Below are 18765 nucleotides of genomic sequence, written 5' to 3' on the forward strand. Positions count from 1 at the left end.
TCATCTAGACTTTTTGAGCCATATTCTCAAAAGCTGCCAAACTTCAAGCAAGGTTTAAACCTCACTCAAATGCGTATATTTCATCCAGCAATTTATGGTGTCCTAACTGTCAACTTCTTCCTCATTTACAAATCACCATAAAAATTCTGTAATTATATAAAAACATAAACACTTAAAGATAAAGGTGAGTTCTGGTAATGTGATTGCATTATGAAAGAAAAGGTGTGGAATGGATCATAAAAAGTTGATCATGTAACATGTAAGTATTGGTGTGCACTGCAAGGTTCTGGAGTCATCAAAATCATAATAAATTTGGCCCAGTCTTGGTAAAGTAACAAGCACTGTACAAAGAAAGATGTAAATGGGACTACACAAATGGTGTCGGGGCTAGCTTACCTTGATTTCCTTATCTTTCTATGCTCATTACTCAGCCAGAATACATTTTCTTCCAAAAATTGTTTGGCACATGACATTTATTTGTAATCTTGAACATTCAGTGTAAGTTTCGTTTGATTCTGTGAGAATTCTTTTTTCTTTTTTTTACCAGTTTATCTTTAAGATGACATTACTTTCTCATTATTTCTTAAATGAATCATTGTTTGCTTAGAGAATTAGTAGTCTGCTTTTACCTTAAACACAAAACATATACACACTTATGATGACATTAATCTCTCCTTATTATTTCTTAAATGAATCATTGTTTAATTAGATAATTAGTAGTCTGTTTCACCTTAAACACAAAAAACAATTAGGACATTACTTTCTCCTTATCATTTCTTAAATGAATCATTGTTTAATTAGTGAATTAGTAGTCTGCTTCAAAGCAAGTTGAAAATAAATAAATGATTCTGTTAAACCTCTGTAACTTCAAATTTTTGCTAATAAGGCTTCATCAGAAAAATGCTACGTCATTGTTTATTTATGCCGTTACATAATCAAAGTAATTTGTATAAAACTTAAGGGTCAACACTTGACTTTTAATAACTCAGTGGATTAAATAACTCGTTTTAACTTGGGCCGCTCTCAAGAATATGGGCCTTTGTCTCTGTAGGTAGTGATAGTCACTCATGGTCTTCATTTCACATATTTCCAAGTAATAAATATTTACAACATAAACAATTGCATGAGAAAGCAGAGCAGCAATAGTAACAAAATATAAAAAGTTGATAATATAACTAATATAGTCATATGTATTTTTCCTCTAAATACATATTTCCTGAGCTACTATACTTATCATCATCATCATCATTTCAAGTACTTTCCAATCCCTAGAAAAAGTAAGAGCCAGTCTGCCAGGTCGCACACCACAAAATTGATCATTCATTAGTACTAAGTATTCTTTGGACAATTCTAAAATTCAGAGTTTTCCCATTGAGGAAATGTCTTATCTTTTCACTCAGAGTAATACCCCAAAAATGAGCATTTGGAGTTTTGAAGCACATGTATTCCAGTACTCAAAATTACTGCCTTGTTAATTACTAAAATTTGCATATTACAGAACAAAATTGTTGTCATTTCCTGTGCGATTTCTTTGGAAGAGTCAATTATGTTACCCAACTACAGCTACATGTATAACAAGAGAGCATTTAGAATCTTAAGTATGGCTCAGTCTATGAGAACACCAAATATAAGATGGCCCCAGTGAGGTCTCTACTTGAGTTCTTTTTTGCTGGTATTTGGTAAAGTCAATGCCGTAAAACCACCTACCGCCAACAAGACTGCTATCAATATCATAGGCACAGAACAGTTCAGATCTATGAGAATACCAAACATGAGATTTCCTAATATGGCTCCCATTCTGTTAAACACTGATTGGACTCCCAATGCTGTACTCCTGTAAAGAAGATAAACAAACAAACAGACAGAGACGATGAATACATTTGTATCAATGTGATTTTTTTAAATATGTACATTGATGTTTTAGCATGACTGGCTTTAAAAAGCATCAACAACTACAATGTATCTGTTGATACCTGAACTGGCTGTTGTTTGCAATAGCACAATTTATACCCAAAAGCAGTTATAGAAGACCGAGCATCTGCATACAAACATGATTCATTCTTAAAACAAACCTTATAAATTTATCTTCACAATACAAGAATTGTATTTCTTCATAAACACAAAAAACATTATCAATGTCAAACCCTGATTATCCTTGAGTAAATCCTTATTGAAGTCAATCTTGATCTGAATTAAAGATTTATCAGCTTTCTCGCAATACTGTTACATATCTGAAGTTCCGAACACATTTCAATAGCAGAAAATTGGGTACATAGACATGAACTCACTATTCAAGTAAAAATAACACAATCTTATTTCAGGATATGTTTGGAGTCAGCTCAGATAACAAAATACACCTAGGATCAGTAGGATGGTACAGATTCATTCACATTGCCCCCTTGCTCCATTATTTGCAATTTCCTTGTTCCATTTGTTAAAAACTAAGAGCGCTAAGACAACCCACCTGCAGCTGGTGGGATAGAGCTCAACACCGACCACGTTGAGAGTGTTCCATGTTATGACAGAGATGGCGCCAAACACGCAAGACATGATGAGTACCTGGATTCTTGTCTTTAGGAACCATATGAAGAACACGCTGATGCCAGAGACAATCATACTGGAAGCTGAGATTTAGATACAAGAAGAAAATAAATGAAATGATGTAAGCATGCTTGGTATATCAACATATGAGTGTGTGTGTGTGTGTGTGTGTGTATGTGTGTGTGTGTGTATAATTTGGTTTTTACAGATGTGTATCAATCAGATATGATTATTTACATCTGGGGACCGACCTTTAATGCCACCATCCGAAAGACGTGCCCCCTTATATCTGGCAGGGCATTCAGTCAGTGCTATCCTGTTTTCATTCCAAAGTAGCAAAGATGAGTATTCTCCTCTTAAAATTTTTCTTAAAGCTGAAATAAGAATACTTCTCTCAGTGTACATCAATAATTTCATCTTCCAATAAATGCTACTTACTTATTAGAAACTTTCTACTCAATTTATCCATGAGAAAGATGGTCAAGAGATTTCCAGGTAGATTGGAGAGGGATGTGAAGAAACCATCCACATAGATTCGATCACTTGGTACAGTTGAATTGGTTACAGCTGATTCGTTGAAATAACTGCATGCTGAACCACCATTCTCTACTCTCTTGAAGAGCTCAGGGAACCACATGAACAAACCGTAATATCTGCAATAGAAAATGACATATAGAGTTATCTACCATGAGCTAGTACTATTTGTGACACTATTGTATACTTGTGACACTATTGTAAAAAAAAAAAAACAGAAACACAAGAATGCGAAGGATTTGATTGTTTGGCTTTTGTTGAGCTATAATTATGCATATAATAATAATAATAATAATACTCAGCTTTTATATAGCGCTTATTACAATCACTAAGCGCTTCTAAAATTGGAGATTATTACCCCGGCTTTAGCTGTGCTGCCATTACAGTGCTCTAGCATCTCAAAGAATTAATTCCTGCCAGATACAAATTTACATCACCAGGGTTGAGTGTGGCAAATGTAGATCAATGTCTTGCCAAAGGACATTAGTGCCGTGGAGGGACTCGAACCGCGGACCTTGTGATTAATATTACTGTTGATAATAACCAAAAAGCATATCTACAAAGTTTAATAAATCGTATGAAGATGATTTGCAGCTAATAATTAGGCCTTCTGAATGTGTACTTGGTGGTCAAGCTACTCTGATGAAATTTTGTTGGGGTTTACATGTATGAAAGGATATTCGGAAGGGCCTATTCCTGGTAATGATTTCAAGAAAATACTTACCCAAATGAAAGATTGAATATTATGACAAGCATGGCTATTGTGATTCCTGTCAAAGGGCGCTTAAAAAGTTGCTTGGTGGCCATGAAAAGGGCACCAAACTGTACCCGCAGGGTCATCTTCCTACCATCCGCTGTGTGTTGCTTGTCCTTGCTTGATGGTACAAGATAATCAATCTGAAATAAACCAGAAGCCAAACGCAAAAATTAGGCTGACACTGTATCAGAACGAAATGATACTCGTTTACATGTACATGACTGAGTTTTATTGATACTTGACAGGCTACTTCTATGCTAGCTTTGTGCATCTGAATTCTTGGAAGGAGAAGGGAAATTCTGACTGAAGAGATATAAATCATAACCTTGGGAGATACTAGAAGAAAAAAAAAATTAAACAAATAAACAAAAATAACCTGTTTCTTTTTAGAGTAACTACTCATACATATGGGTACATCATTTCATCTGAAAAAGGCATCTTTTTTTAAATGCATGTCAGAATAATAAAATTCAAAATTTCTGCTAAAATTTAGGGGACAAATACAAAGTAGTCGGGACAAGAGTCAATTTAAAATGAAAATAAATTCAACTGTAATATATGTTAGGACAAAGTGCCCTCTTTTGGAGGCCAAATTGAAAGTCTCCATATTACAAACGATAACTGGACAATCTTAAGTGTAAGGTCTAACCGATAAAGGTCATAGAGTATCAAGATGACATATCTGATTTATCACATCATGCCCAAATAAAATACTGATAAACTTACCGGATAATCACTGGCTTTGACACCCTTATGATTCCAAGAGTAGATCTTCTTCATAATGTCAAGTGACTTCTCCTCATTTCCTTGCTGTGGAATCATACAAGTTAACAGACATTACAATCATTATTAACAAAGAAAGAAGAGAAACTTATGTGAGAGAAAAAAGCAACAACTAGTACACCACTTATTTTACAAGTAGATGCAAAAAATCTTTTTCTCCATTTTTCGTTGTCTTCTTCAAGCGTTTCAATCCCATCTTATCAGAACCAATTAGTAGTATATTTGCTATTCAAAAATGTTTTCCTTCACATGTATGTGTTTTGGTACAAGTGTTTCTCATGTAATACTTTACTTACTATTTTAATTACTATTTTATTTAATATACATGTACTACTGTTCTGTAAGTAGAATATAACTCAAATATATCTGAAGGAACTTAGCTATTTTTTAAAGACAAATTTCTGTTTGAATCTATATCACAAGCTATAGAACTTTCAAAAGATTTTAGTAGAAAAGCTTTTTTTTATGGCATTTAATTTTCTGCACATGATAGATTAAAATCCATTTTCATGAATATGAACAAAGCACATGATCGTCTAAAGAAAACCAACTAATGAAACATTGGCAGTTGATAATCTTTACCTCAAGCAAAAACTTTGGGCTCTCAGGCATCAGGAGGAATGTTAGGACCGATGATGCAGCAGGTATGCAACAAACAGCCACAAAGATTCTCCAGCTCTCATAGCTAAACCCATCTGGGTTGTGGTAACCCAAGTGCTCCCTGGGTATGATAGCCCAAGCGAGGCCAGCAGTCAATATATTGCCAGCCATCCAGAAGGTAGAGAGGGCGCTGATCATCTTTCCTCGATGGTTGTTCGGTTGGAATTCACCAAAGTAGGAGAAGATGACTGGGATTGATCCACCAACTCTGATTGATAGCAAAAATACATTTATGATACAGATCAGGGGGGCGTTGTTATTGTTATAAGCTACTGAAATCCTTGCTTCTGATTGGTTTTCAACAGATTTGTCTCTGATTTTTGTCATTTGTCATTGAAAAAAGGCTTTGTGAAACAGGTCCCAGAAGGAGGATAAAATGAGCTGAAATTTCAGCTCCTGACTAGGAACTCAAGCAGATTTCTGACATCAATCATGTGAATTATTCTTCATATCTACCCAGCATCCATATCATGTAAAAGATGTAATGTTCATGTACATGAAGTTATAAATGATCTCTTTCATTTCTCATTGATAACAATCGTTAATTCAACAGTGAACTTACACTATGGTTTCACTAAAAATACATATACATGTAATAAGCAATTAGTCAGTCTAAACTAGATAGAATTGAAAGGGCAAAAGCCAGGAAAATACAGGAACTTATTATCTCACTAAACTGAATGGATGAATTTAATCATCAATTTGGAGTCCAAAGGGTGTTAACTCATATCATATAACATAGAGTTAATGCCCTTCTGGCTCCAAACAGACGGAAGAGCATCAACTATCACTCAATGTTTAAACATACAGGGTTAACTCACTGGGTTATATTTATGACAATTAATGACAAGTATTGATATATTAGTAGCAATAACATATCTCACCCTACACCACTAAGGAATCTCATGAAGAGGAAGAGCCAGAAGTTTTGACAGACGCTTGAAGCAGCACCAAAGAAAGCATTGCAGGACAAGGAGTAGATGAGGATCTGACGTCGTCCCCGGACATCTGCTAAGGAGCCCCACAGGTAGCCTCCTACTAACATACCTACAAATAGTTCACATTGAAAGTTTTCAGATTAAGGTGCATTTTTGAGAAATCATAAGTTTATTGTTGATTTTTAAGGAATACAGCATGGGTCCAAACAGTGAGGAAACACTGGTATCATTTTAGGAGGAGTCCAAATACTAAGGAGACACTGGTTTCATTTTAGGAGGAGTTCAAATACTGGGGAGACACTGGTATCATTTTTAGAGGAGTCCAAATAGTGAGAAGACATTGGTATCCTTTTAGGAGGAGTCCAAATACTGAGAAGACACTGGTTTCATTTTCGGAGTAGGACAGGTCCTACTTGATTAAATGCAAATTCACAAGATCGTTAATTAGTGTGAGAGTGTGGAAGGGAGTCATATCATCAAATTGTCATTTTCTTGTTCCTCATATACCTTTCTTTCTCTCTCTTCTCCCCCCCCCCCCCCCAACAATTAATAAAAACAGTGAGAAGGATTAGGGATATTTTTATTTTTGTTGTTGTTGGGTGGAATCAACTCTTGGGGAATAACTTCTGATAGCATTAAAACAAGAGCATTGAGTGTTTGCATCTAAACCATGACAAATCCTCACCTGCACAGTATTTCACAAAACCGTAAAACAGTACAAATTCTTCGACAACCTATTGAAATGCGTGTATTGAATATAAGTGTTTCAATGAGATGTCGGTGAAGTTGTACTTATGATGGTTTCATGAAACGATGTCCAGGCTACCAGGGCAAAAACTTGAGTTTGTATGTACTCACCTACAAAGATGATAGACGTGAGAAGTCCTTTCTCAACACTGCTGATATTCATGTCTACAGAGGCGTCAGGTAGGAGGAAGGATACACTAAGGATCTCTACTGCATCACTCATGTTAGCCCATCCACAAACTATCAGTAGCAAGGCATGGAACTTTCCAAAACCTAATCAAACAAGAAGCATCATACAGTCATGTTATTGCAAATGTTTATTCTTCATGTACCTAACCTGCATCACTTCTTTAAAAAATACAAATGGAAGAGCCATTATATTTTCAATCACTTATTGATTCATTTATATAGTTAGTTCATTCATTCCTTCATTTATTTGTATATTCATTTATGTATTCACTTATTTGTTAATAAATATTTATTTATATATTTACCTAATCATTATTAATTCATTAATCTATCTATCTACCGGTATCTATTCATTCATTCAAATATTTTTTGTGGCCTGAGCTGATTTTCTTTTACAACTTGTCTTTAAAGCATTTGAACACATAATGAAAACAAATAAATTTACCTGATGCTTCAACAGCTTCACTGTAACTTGCCCCAACACCGTTTGTTGAATCTGAAAAATAACGGAAACAAACAAAACATTACAATATTTAATCATTATTTCAAATGTCCAGTTCTCTAATAAATATCTCTATGGTAGAAATTGGAGAGGGAAAGTGAACATAAAGACGTTGCATCTAAATGATTTATTCTACCCAGATGATTTTGTACAGAACTGTAATCATGAACACATTCGAGTATACATGTATACATGTGAGTTCCGTCATTTTATGTTCCATGTATAGTAGATGCATCTATAGAGGGTTTCCACAAGCAGCTATATTGGAGGACTAACAATAAATACCTGTGCATTAGACTACGAAAAGTCATTGTTTTCCTGGTCTAGTGCACAGGTTTGCTTTTGTTTTGTCCTCCAAGATGGCTGCTTGTGGTAACCCTCTATAGAAAACATACAGTTTGAGAAGGACAACAAATCTGAGTAAAAGCAAATTCTGGCTTCTATTTTTCCAGCAAAAATGTACAAACTGGTTGTTTTTATGACCTATTCCAACAACTTAACAAAAGCAGGTAGATGTACATATTTATATTTTCTTTTGAAGTTTGATTATTTTCTTGCCATTAATAAAATATCTAATTGTGTATTTCCAATTAACAAAATTCAGTCATTAATAACATAAATGCAAGAGAATCATCGAAAAAACTTGGAATGAGATAAAATCACTGTGATGTGCTTTGAAAAACGTGAACACTAAATCTCAAGATAGAGAGAAAATGATGAATGGTGAAAGGGAAGAGGCACATGGCTATATTATGGGAGGCTACCACAAATTTTGATGAAAAAAAAACCTTAAAAAAAAGAGAAAACAGATAAGGAAATGAATACAAATGTTTCTACATGTAACACTGGAAAGAGCAACTGCAATAATTTACAATGTTTAACTACATGTATGTATCAAAGAGTTATGTGTCAGACTGAAACAAAGAGTATGTTGAAAATAGATATGGTATAGAAACTTGGAAGCAACTAAAAAATGGGGAAAATATAGAGTAATTACAAACAAGGTCAAGATACACATTTAGAGCTTTATGGATTTGCAAATCTAAACAAATTGTGAAATTTCCTATCATATGTATATGTACCAGTTACATATTAATTCATCATATGATATAAAAAAAATGTGTTTTTACAAAGTTTAGTATGTACTTGTATGCAAAGGATTAAACTCAAAACAATGTACATCCCTTTTTCAGTACCTTTCCATATATTCCAATCTAATTTCTGAATTGATAAACATCATTAAGACTGATAAAGAGAAAAATCTGATAACAGTTTCATTACCCGAAAGTGTACTGACCTTGTCTAATTTACAAGTATGTGTACTTTAGGAAGTGACCTACCGGAACATTGACAAGCTACGAGTACCACTACAAATACCTTTATGAGTTTCCAACCTTAGCCTATGGTCTGTACAATATGAATTAATACATGTATGATCATAGTATACATTGTAGGCCTAGATAAACCATCTGTTATCATTGTGTATACAGTTAGATGCCTAATACATGTATTATCCAACTCGAGGTCAAATGATGCATGTACAGTACATGTACACGTAGCTCTCTAAATAATTTAAATGCATTATAAAGTGTAGAGAGAGAAACTGGAAAGCTTGTCAAAAGGAGAAGAAAAAAACAAACCATTGATTAAAAGGTGAATGCTCTTTGATAATATGTTGTGTGCTTGTCTCTGTTTGTTTGTTTGTTTTATTTTCTGCTCTTTTTTTCTTAAATTTCTTCTGAAAAGCGGGATGCGGGCAGTATGTAGGCCTATCTTTCAAAAGTTAAAGTTTGATAAAAATGAAGTTGGAATCATGACAGCAATTTAGATTCCCTTGAAGCAATATTACAGTGTACTGTGTAAAGTTAAGCATTTATTTTTGTTATGTTATCATCCTATTACCTTCAGAATTAAATTACAAAATATGAACCATGATTTGAAAATTAAGTAATAAGAAGAGATCAAGACACAAAACATGAGGTAGGATGTATCATGTTACAGTGTTCAACAATATTTGTACAATGCACAAGTGAATAATACTTACCGGTATATGTACAAATTGTGAAAAGATACGAACTTACAATCGTAAAAAAATTAGTAAAAGTAGAGGTAAAGGTACTACCAGAAGGATGAGCTAATGAGTCTATGAAAATCAATGTATGTACATAAAATTGGCGTTTATAAAAGTATCGTGATTATTCAAGTGGATTCAGATGTTCATATGGAACTTAGCTTTAAAAGCCAAAATGACAACATGGTACCATTAATACCCATAACAAAAAGATTCTCCACTCACATCAATAATATGAACAGTGATGATGACTGATCATTACCGGTATATACGTTTTGCATGTTACTGTTTAAAGTGGAGAGATTGATCCTTTCTGTAAGCTGTAACCAAAAAGTTGTCATTCCTGTTTTTGTCTGATTTTATGAGCTCAATCATCATTAGGTGCTGGTATAAAAAATCTTCAGCTTTCATTGAAAAATTGATTTATTCATCACATTTTTATCTGGATAGTATGATGGCTGCTTGATATTGTATTTTCTTTATGTAAATGAGTTAATGAGACCTTCTCCAGCTTCAATAATCATAATTAAAATGCAGTGACTGATGAGACCATATGGCACAGTTTCTGTCTCCCTGTCTACTATGGTGGATGAATCTGGAAAAAATTCTCAGGCCCCCAAAATCTGGTGAATACTGAGCAGAAAGTTCCAAAAGAGAAAGCTAAGAAGAAACTACATACATGTAGTGTACATGTGCATCAAGATTATTGCAGTAAGGTTGGAGAAGAGTAAAATACATGCCCTTTTCATTTTTGTTGGAGTCTTCGTTTCCCGTGCTATGGTCTACAAGTAAACCTGCAGAGTAATATCATAAAATACACACATACATAGATGTACTCAATAAGTAATGATGAAACCATGACAAAAAATATATAATGGATTGCATGAGAGAGAGAAAACTGAAACCTAGTCTTGGGTCGATCCTTATCAAAAGAGTATCTTGGTCTAATCTAAACTTCCATATTGGCAATCTGATTCATTTTTTTTCAATGGAAAAAAGAAGAAAAGCTAGCAAACAAAAAAAAGAAAGAAAGAAAATGGATACAAAGCAAGTTAAGGAAAAGATCATATCCCTCAATACTCAAACTGATTTCTTCAATTTCTTTGCTTCTGGGACATTGTACATGGTACATTGTCCAGTCAAGATGCAACCTCTTGCCCCTCTGCCTCCCTGACTTGTATATAATGAGAATTATTATTAAAGAGTATGAGTACAAGAAGATAGACCAAGAAGATAGACCTGGAAGCTCGACTGCTGTCTCAGCATTCTTCCAGTATTTGCGGTAAAGGTAAAGGTAATAATAACAACAATAATAATTCAAAAAGTTGAATAGCACATAACAGGATGTACAAGACACAATTGCATGTCTCTATGTGCTTTACAGAACAGAATACAGAAGGAGTGAGATTTCGTAAAGCGCAGCCAAATGCATGCAGAGATGCAAGTTTATTAAATGTATCTAGTTCCATGAAATAACGTGGTGATGTGGTGTACACTTACAAAATCTACAAGCCATTTAATTTCTACTTTCTGTAAATCTATATATTTTAAATCAGAGTAGAATATTAGTATCACTGATTATTACAATACAAATACAAGCACCAGGTTTGAAACGATTGCTGCCTGTATACACTGAAGAGAGTCAAGTCATTTAATCAAATTCATGTCTATGCAATTTAAAGAATATTGGACATGTTCATATACAACTACATGTACAAGTTGAGTATGGTGTACATATCAAATATGTAGATACAGATTATGGTACTGTGGATTATACTTATAGAATATTTTATTACTGTAAGAGAATCAGACATGTACAGAGTCTTAACACAATATTTACTGATGCATTTAAAGAATGAGGAAAGTATAAAACTTACTTGTTTCATCAACTTTCGCTGCATCATCAAAATCTTCGACATCGTCATCTGCCACTAGTCTTGTGTAAGATACAGACGTCGACGTATTCTCTTCAGTAGACATCTTGCAGAGTTGTGTAACAGCTAACTCCACCCATAAATACTCAAACTGGTAGACTTCTATGAAATAATGAAACCAATGAAATTCAAATGAAAAGAAAATCTAAACAAAAGTAGATTAAAACATTATTAGATGCATACAATCTACTGATTGATTGATTGATTGATTTTTATTCGACAAGCTTCCAACATACAACAATATAATAACAGATCAAAAATAAGTCAGCTTGAACAGGCCCGCATCATTTAAAAACCTAACCTGGCCTAGCCATCCTAGCGCTGCATATCATATTTGAATATATGAATATTTGCATTGGTACGGTGTGGTGGAGATCAGAATTAAATCGCCCAGTTCTGAACTAACCAGTATGTTGCAATGATTATGGACACATTACGACCTGGGTAGTCATTCATTTACTGTAAGCCTCAAAATTTTATTGCAATGTTATTCATTTTAAGTAAACATAGCTTTGCACTTGTAATTTTTGTATGAAATCTCATTATTTGACAAATTATCGCATCAGATTATGTGTGCGTGCGTTATTTAAGTATCATGAATATTTATCTCTAGCGCATGATGCATACATGTAGGTTCCTATTGAGCCAATCAAATGAAGCGGTAGGATGGCTATAACTATAAGGTAAGGTTAAAAGAAGACGCCCCCGGCTCCCCCCCCCCCCCCCCCGTTCAAGTCTTGGTACATGATCGATCGATATTTCACAAATAATTTTGATGTGAAGAGACAAGATTGCCTAACCCTAGGGCTAAGCCCTACGCAATTCTTTCTTTGTAAAAACAGTTAAACCGTGTGACGGTCCCTGGATCGAGTCACTCCTAAATGCATGAAGTTGGCCAGAAAAGACAGCCTGTCTGGAATCTCCACAAAATGCGAAAAATTGAACGTTGTTTGTAGGCATAGATATTTTTCCCTTCTTTCTTCTGGGAGTTCTGCTTCTTCTTGGTTTAATTTTGTTTAATATTGTTTAATATGCAACTTGAATTCGGCGTAAATATTCAGGAATGAATGATACACAGCAATAAAAACTGAAACAACAACAACAACGTAAACGGGGGTAAGCTCCTTGGTTAATGGTTGGAGATTTACCTCAAGATCAAGCTCAGGAAATGACCAGTTGCCAGTGCTGCTGCAGTGGGTTTGGCCTTGGAGCCGTGGCAGAAGAGCTATGCATGTACAGGTTGGAGCCGTGGCAGAACAGCGACTGCTTGGCCCTGAGCTCTGGCCGATCTCGAGTGTTGCGAGTGGTGATCCGCGGCGAGCGGGAACCTACTTGTTGTGGTTCACTAATGATGTCAACATGACTCGGCTAAAATTATATCATGAGTTCGTGTCCATGGCAGATTAGATTGACAACATTCACAACATTAGCATAGAGGTCTAGTTCTATTCTGAATATAAATGCTAAGTCATAGTGTCCGTGCCGACACGGAGTGTTGAAGTTGTGTAAACAAATTCAGCGTCTAAATCTAGTAGTCGGATATAAATCACACGCACGATCGATAATTAAATGACTTAATTATTCACAAATTACAGCCCTCCCATTGGCTCATTCGCGCCTCTTTAATTTAGCACAACGCACTCAATCTGTGCCCCCTTTCAATAAAATTGAAGAAAGAAAAAAAAAGGGAAAATGAGAGAATATGAGAAAAGGAGAGAAAACTGGGGATACAATAGTATAAAACAAAGTATGGTATGACCCAATCACCAGGCGCGGATCCAGGATTTCTTAGGGGTGGGGGCCCAAATTTGAAATCAATTTGAAATTTACTTTGTGTGCTGAAATATGAAAATCGTGCCGGCCACTATATCGCTCATTGGAGGGGGGGGGGGGGCATCTCCAAAAAAAGGTAAAATTAACGTTAAATAATGTAAAAATACACATCTTTTTTCCCCAGGGGGGGCCGGACCCCTGCCCCCTGGATCCGCCACTGTCTCACCCCCCCCCCCGCACAAAAAGATTGAGAGAGAGAGAGAGAGAGAGAGAGAGAGAGAGAGAAGGGCAAGAAAGGAAAGGGAAAGAGGAGGTATAGAGCAAAATTTAAGGGAAAGAAAAAAGAAGAAGAAATGGGGGAAAAGACGGAGATCGGGGAGGGTGGGGCTTAATTAGGGCCTTAATTGCCTCCCAGGCTGTTCCCCCCCCCCCCATAAAAAAGGGGAAAAAAGGAAGAAGGGGGATATCAGTTGACATTTTCCCGCCGGGAGGGGGCCCAAAAAGCCTTTGCCTCTCTGATTGGGGGAGGGGTGTCAGTTGCCCCTCCCCTACTAATATAGCTCAAAGGTGGTTTATTTCTAATTCGATACCGGTAATTTAGAAATGTTGCTGAAATGGCATAATTTTCCGAGATTATTCCTCACTTTTTAATAAATTATACTTGTTATGCGTTTGTTGGAAAATGACAAATTCCTAAAATTTCAATCAGGCAAGAAATATGCTTATTTAGAGGCCTACATGTCAGGGCCTCGAAACTGCGGGGCCTCGGAGGCCTCAAGCTCCCCCCCCCCCCCCCCCACTTTTTTGAAAAAGTATATTGAAGAGAATAGAAAGAAAGAGAGAAAGTAACAAGGAATAGTGACCTGCCAATGTCACAAAATAATGAGGTATAAAAATATGCTCATCTGACCGTGATTAAATGCCTTAAAATCCCCTGAGCTTCCGGGGGCTCTGCCCCCTGGATTCCACCTAAGGCCCTAAGGAGGGCCCCCTGGATCTGACAGTAATTTAATGCCTAAAACTCCTGAGCTTCTGCCGGGGCTCCAGCCCCGGGACCCCAAGCCAATTAGTGTCCTGCCAGTGTCACAACATTACGGTTTCAAAATATGCTCATCTGACCGTAATTAAATGCCTATATCCCCTGAGTTTCCGGGAGGCGACTTTGCGTTTTACACCCTGGCCTGGACCTTTTCCCAATAAATTTCAAGGAACCGACTGGGAAAAGTCTATCCATGACAAGATATTGCGCGCGCACGTAGCTCTTCTGCAATGCTCAACGTACGTCCTATATGTCCAGTGTCGCGGTACGCGGTACATGTACTTTTGTATCGAGACGTACGAGTGAGAGAAAAACAACGAATAACAACAGAAGGAAATAGAGAAAAACAATAAATAATTAAAGAACAGAGAGGAAACAAAGAATGTCATAAGCAGAGAGAGAAAACAAAAACTAACTTGAAAGAAAGAGAGAAATTAGAGAAGGAATTAATCAAAGTAAGGAAAGAGAGAAACCAAATAATATTATGGTTTTTGTGGTTTAATTCCGCCTTCTTCAGGGTTTCAATTTTTGACGTGTAGCCTACTTTCAAACCATTTGCTGATTCGGACCCCCCCCCCCCTAACACACGTGTACACATATCGACACATACACAGACTACACTCGACATAATATGTGTAATGGTAATGTAATACATAAACTGTGATTTAAATATTGCACTCGTACCATTTTCTATTATTGTGGGATCACGTCTTTCATTTTTTAAATGTATGTCATTTGTTTCTAAGACCTAATTTCTCTAATTCTCTTGACCCCTCTCCCTTCATATTTGTTTTCTAAGACCCCCCCCCCCTCATCTCTCTTCATATTTGTTTTCTAAGACCCATTTCTCCCCCGCCCCCCCCCCCCATCTCTATTCATATTTGTTTTCTAAGACCTCTCTCTCTCGACCCACTCTCTCTCTCGTATGTATTTCTCAGACCCCTCTTTCTTTCTCACTCATTAACCCCCTCTTCATATTTGTTTCTAAGGCCTCTCTCTCTCTCTTCATATTTGTTTCTAAGACCCCCCCCCCCCTCTCTTTCTCATTTTCTAAGACCTCTCTCTCTCTAGCTCTCAATTCATGATATTTGTTTCTAAGACCCCCTCTCTTTCTCACTTCTTGAATTCATATTTGTTTCTAAGACCTCTATCTCTCTCTCCCTTTCTCTCTTTCTCGTTTTAAATTCATGATATTTGTTTATAAGACCTCTCTTTCTCTCTTTTTCCATTCATCACTTTGTCTAGTGTAATGTACAGACACATATATATAAAGGAAATTATACACCAGTTTTACATGAATTCATTTGCACTTTATTTACTGCTTTACATTCATATACTTTTTTTTTTCGTGAAGGTAATCTAATCCTTCAATGTCAGAGAAGTAATACAAAAGATACAGGAGTATGTGTATGCATAAATAGTTATATAAAGAAGAAATATGTAGTAAAAGTGAAAGCAAACAATAGTAGAAATTTGAACAGATAATTTGACAGTGTGTTAAGATTTAGATGCAAGAAATGACTATAAGAAATTTTTATTTGAAAATACATGCACATGTAGATAAAAAGAGATCTGAACATAGGCGGATTCATGGGCGCAGAGGCGTGCACCGCACTTTACTTTGGAGACAACGAACTGAATACACATAATAATGGATGATACGTGAAAATATTTTTCTTCAGCGAGTAACAATATTTCACGTATTTCGCGAAAATTGATCATCCAATATTATAATTATTATTTAGATACTCCACAGAGATATTGTGATTTATTCACCATTTTTTATAATATGTACTTGTAAACTGCATCTTGGCAATTGAAGCTTGAAACGAGTGCAAATATGAAATTTCCCAAGCATTTATGTGGTGCTGGTGCACAACTAACATGAAAAGTTAAAAATGTTTGAATTTCAAGAAAACAGTAGGCCTACCGTAACACTAATATAATCATTTACCTGTACAAAGTCGAACATCTAGAATTTACATATCCCAATCCAAGTTGTTACTTGAAGTTATTGTGACGTTACAATTATTGAAAACGAAGTAGTTACTTGGATGGTGCAATTTCATATGGTGACGTCACGTTTAATAGCTGCATGCGCACAATCACTAATAATGGCGTGGCTTAAGAGGAAAAATAAAAAAGAGCAACATAGGTTTTATTGTTACTTCACGTTAGCTGAATGCACACAATCATGTATTGACCAATCATAATCTTGTGGGCGTGGCAGAATGTTCATTGCGTCCAATATTTTATGTTATTATGAATTCTCCATAGGCTTAGACGTTAAGAAATGAGATTTAATATTTTAGCTCTCTGAGACGATCGAGGAGCGTAGACTAGACTCATTCAAGCAGTTTCATTGCTATTTACCGGGAAAATGTCCAGGCCAGGGTGTAAAACGCAAAGTCGCTTCCGGGAGCTCTGCCCCTGGACCCCCCCCCCCCGCCGAGGCTTTGCCCCTAGACCCCACGCCAATTTTACGCTACGCTCTACCTGATCGTAAATACTCTAGCCTCTCCCACCTACTCTCTTTAAAAAAAATAGTGAATTTTCACTCTATTTTCACTTTCTTGGGAGTGACGTCCGTGATCACTTGTTTAGGAGTGAAAATCGATTGATTTTAGAGTGCTCTCTAAGAAGAAAAGAGTGAATGTTCACTCTATTTTCACTACATTTTCACTCTCCAGAGGAGTGACGTCCGTGATCACTCGATTTTTTTTAGAGAGTACTTTGAAAAACGTTCAGCGGGGCCTGCATGTAAGAGTGGGGTGATGTGGATTTTTCTTTGTCTGCCCCCATGCACCCCCCCCTCCAAAAAAAAAAAAATCCTGGATCCGTGCCTGCCAATCATCCCCCTCCCCTTCCAATCAATAGCCTTGTTAATTCGCATTTCATCCCCTATAGTATAAGACAAGTAACCCCCTCAATATATAGACAGACAGGCTACGCCAAGCCACTAAGGTCACACAACCCATCATGATTATTGTCATTCCTATTTCTATTACGTCTTCATGGCATAGTTTTTAGTGTGTAATACAATTGCCTTATACTACAAACATATTTCGAGTGTTTCTTATTCTCTGTTTCTTCTTGCTTAATTACGTATATAGACTAAAGGTTGTAGGATAGCTCATGCGATGTATTGCTCCTCTTCAATTTCCTACACTCGCCGGATTCTTAACTTCAACTCTGGATCTAACACAATAACTAACTCTAACCATAATCCCAAACTGCAACCATAACCCTATACCTTTGACCAGGCGCGTACGCAGGCTTTTTTCAAGGGGGGGGGGGGGGGTTTAAAATTTATAAATCGGGCCGAAAATTTCGCAACGACTCAGCCAGTTGAAGCCGGGGGGGGGGGGGGGGGGGGTAAGAGGACACTTTTTTTTTTTTTTGGTCCCCCCAAAATCGCAACGAGTCAGCAAGCCGCTGAATAAGCGGGGGGGGGGGGGGGGGGGGGGGGTTGGGGTAAGAGGACACTTTTTTTTTTTGGGGGGGGGGGGGGTCTCGAAATTTGAAAATTTGACATTGCTCCGTTGGGGGGGGGTAAGGTCAGCTTTTTTAGGTCAGCCATGGGAATATTTTTTTTTTAATTTATTTTTTTTAAATAAAAAAAAATAAAAAAAAAAAAATCCAAGGGGGGGGGGGGGTTTACACACAGAGGTTAACCCCCTCCCCTGTGTACGCGCCTGCCTTTGGCGAAATATAGCCTGGGGTAACTGTCGCAGGAGCATAATTATGTCGAGTCACCAGGATAAAATATGTTTGACTTAAGTTTTACAGTGATATCTTTTCAAACATGTATTATGATCCTCGTCGATGCTATTGTCTAATCCGCATCGTTTACTATAGCTAAGAGGCATTTACTCATCCTGTATATTTTGTAACATGTACTGAATCAGAGGATCGACTGATCGAGTTAATTGCACCCCATTATGGTTGATCAAAGTAGTGCAGTGTTCAGCTGCAAATGTAAAGTGTCACTCAAAATTCACACGGTCGTAAACACTTTCGAAATATCAATTCAAGAGCAATTTCAATACCGATGTCTGTACATCCCATGTAGAAATCATATTGGGATTCCGTAATGTGCCATTGTAATGTTCGCAAATAATATCACAATAGGTGATGAGGACAGATGAACAAGGCTGTTGGCAGTCTTTGCGATCATATTAATAGCAAAACCCTCATTTGCAAATCATTCTAATTTGACTGGATTTAAGCCCCACTGCACTACTGCATAACTACTTGCGCCCTCTACATAGCAAACAATGCCTAATCCGTGACCGCT

At 36.5% G+C, this 18765-nt stretch overlaps 1 protein-coding gene across 3 annotated transcripts; it reads right to left on the minus strand.

Moving 5' to 3' along the window:
- Positions 1–534: 534 nt before the first annotated feature.
- On the minus strand, positions 535–13198 carry LOC582715 (synaptic vesicle glycoprotein 2C). 3 transcript variants are annotated; one of them, XM_011683421.2, is made up of 12 exons: positions 12805–13198; positions 11600–11755; positions 10463–10516; positions 7595–7645; positions 7072–7233; positions 6160–6322; positions 5198–5483; positions 4559–4642; positions 3800–3972; positions 2980–3194; positions 2465–2624; positions 535–1834 (listed from the first exon to the last, which is right to left on the minus strand). In XM_011683421.2, the coding sequence occupies exons 2-12, from the start codon at positions 11700–11702 to the stop codon at positions 1651–1653; spliced, it is 1635 nt and encodes a 544-aa protein (XP_011681723.2). In that variant the 5' UTR covers positions 11703–11755; positions 12805–13198; the 3' UTR covers positions 535–1650. The 3 variants fall into 3 exon arrangements, with proteins under 3 accessions (XP_011681723.2, XP_003723431.2, XP_787750.3); XM_003723383.3 differs by having other exon boundaries at positions 11600–11758; XM_782657.5 differs by lacking the exon at positions 10463–10516 and having other exon boundaries at positions 11600–11758.
- Positions 13199–18765: the final 5567 nt, after the last annotated feature.

This window comes from Strongylocentrotus purpuratus, unplaced genomic scaffold (assembly GCF_000002235.5).
Source record: "Strongylocentrotus purpuratus isolate Spur 01 unplaced genomic scaffold, Spur_5.0 spur5_scaffold_6, whole genome shotgun sequence".
Lineage (NCBI taxonomy): Eukaryota > Metazoa > Echinodermata > Echinoidea > Camarodonta > Strongylocentrotidae > Strongylocentrotus > Strongylocentrotus purpuratus.

Coding starts and splice junctions, on each gene's coding strand:
- LOC582715 (XM_011683421.2), bottom strand. CDS start 11,702: ATGTCTACTGAAGAGAATACGTCGACGTCTGTATCTTACACAAGACTA. Junction 5,484..6,159: donor AGATTCCTTAGTGGTGTAGG/GTGAGATATGTT, acceptor GCTATCAATCAG/AGTTGGTGGATCAATCCCAG. Junction 3,973..4,558: donor TCAAAGCCAGTGATTATCCG/GTAAGTTTATCA, acceptor GGTTTATTTCAG/ATTGATTATCTTGTACCATC.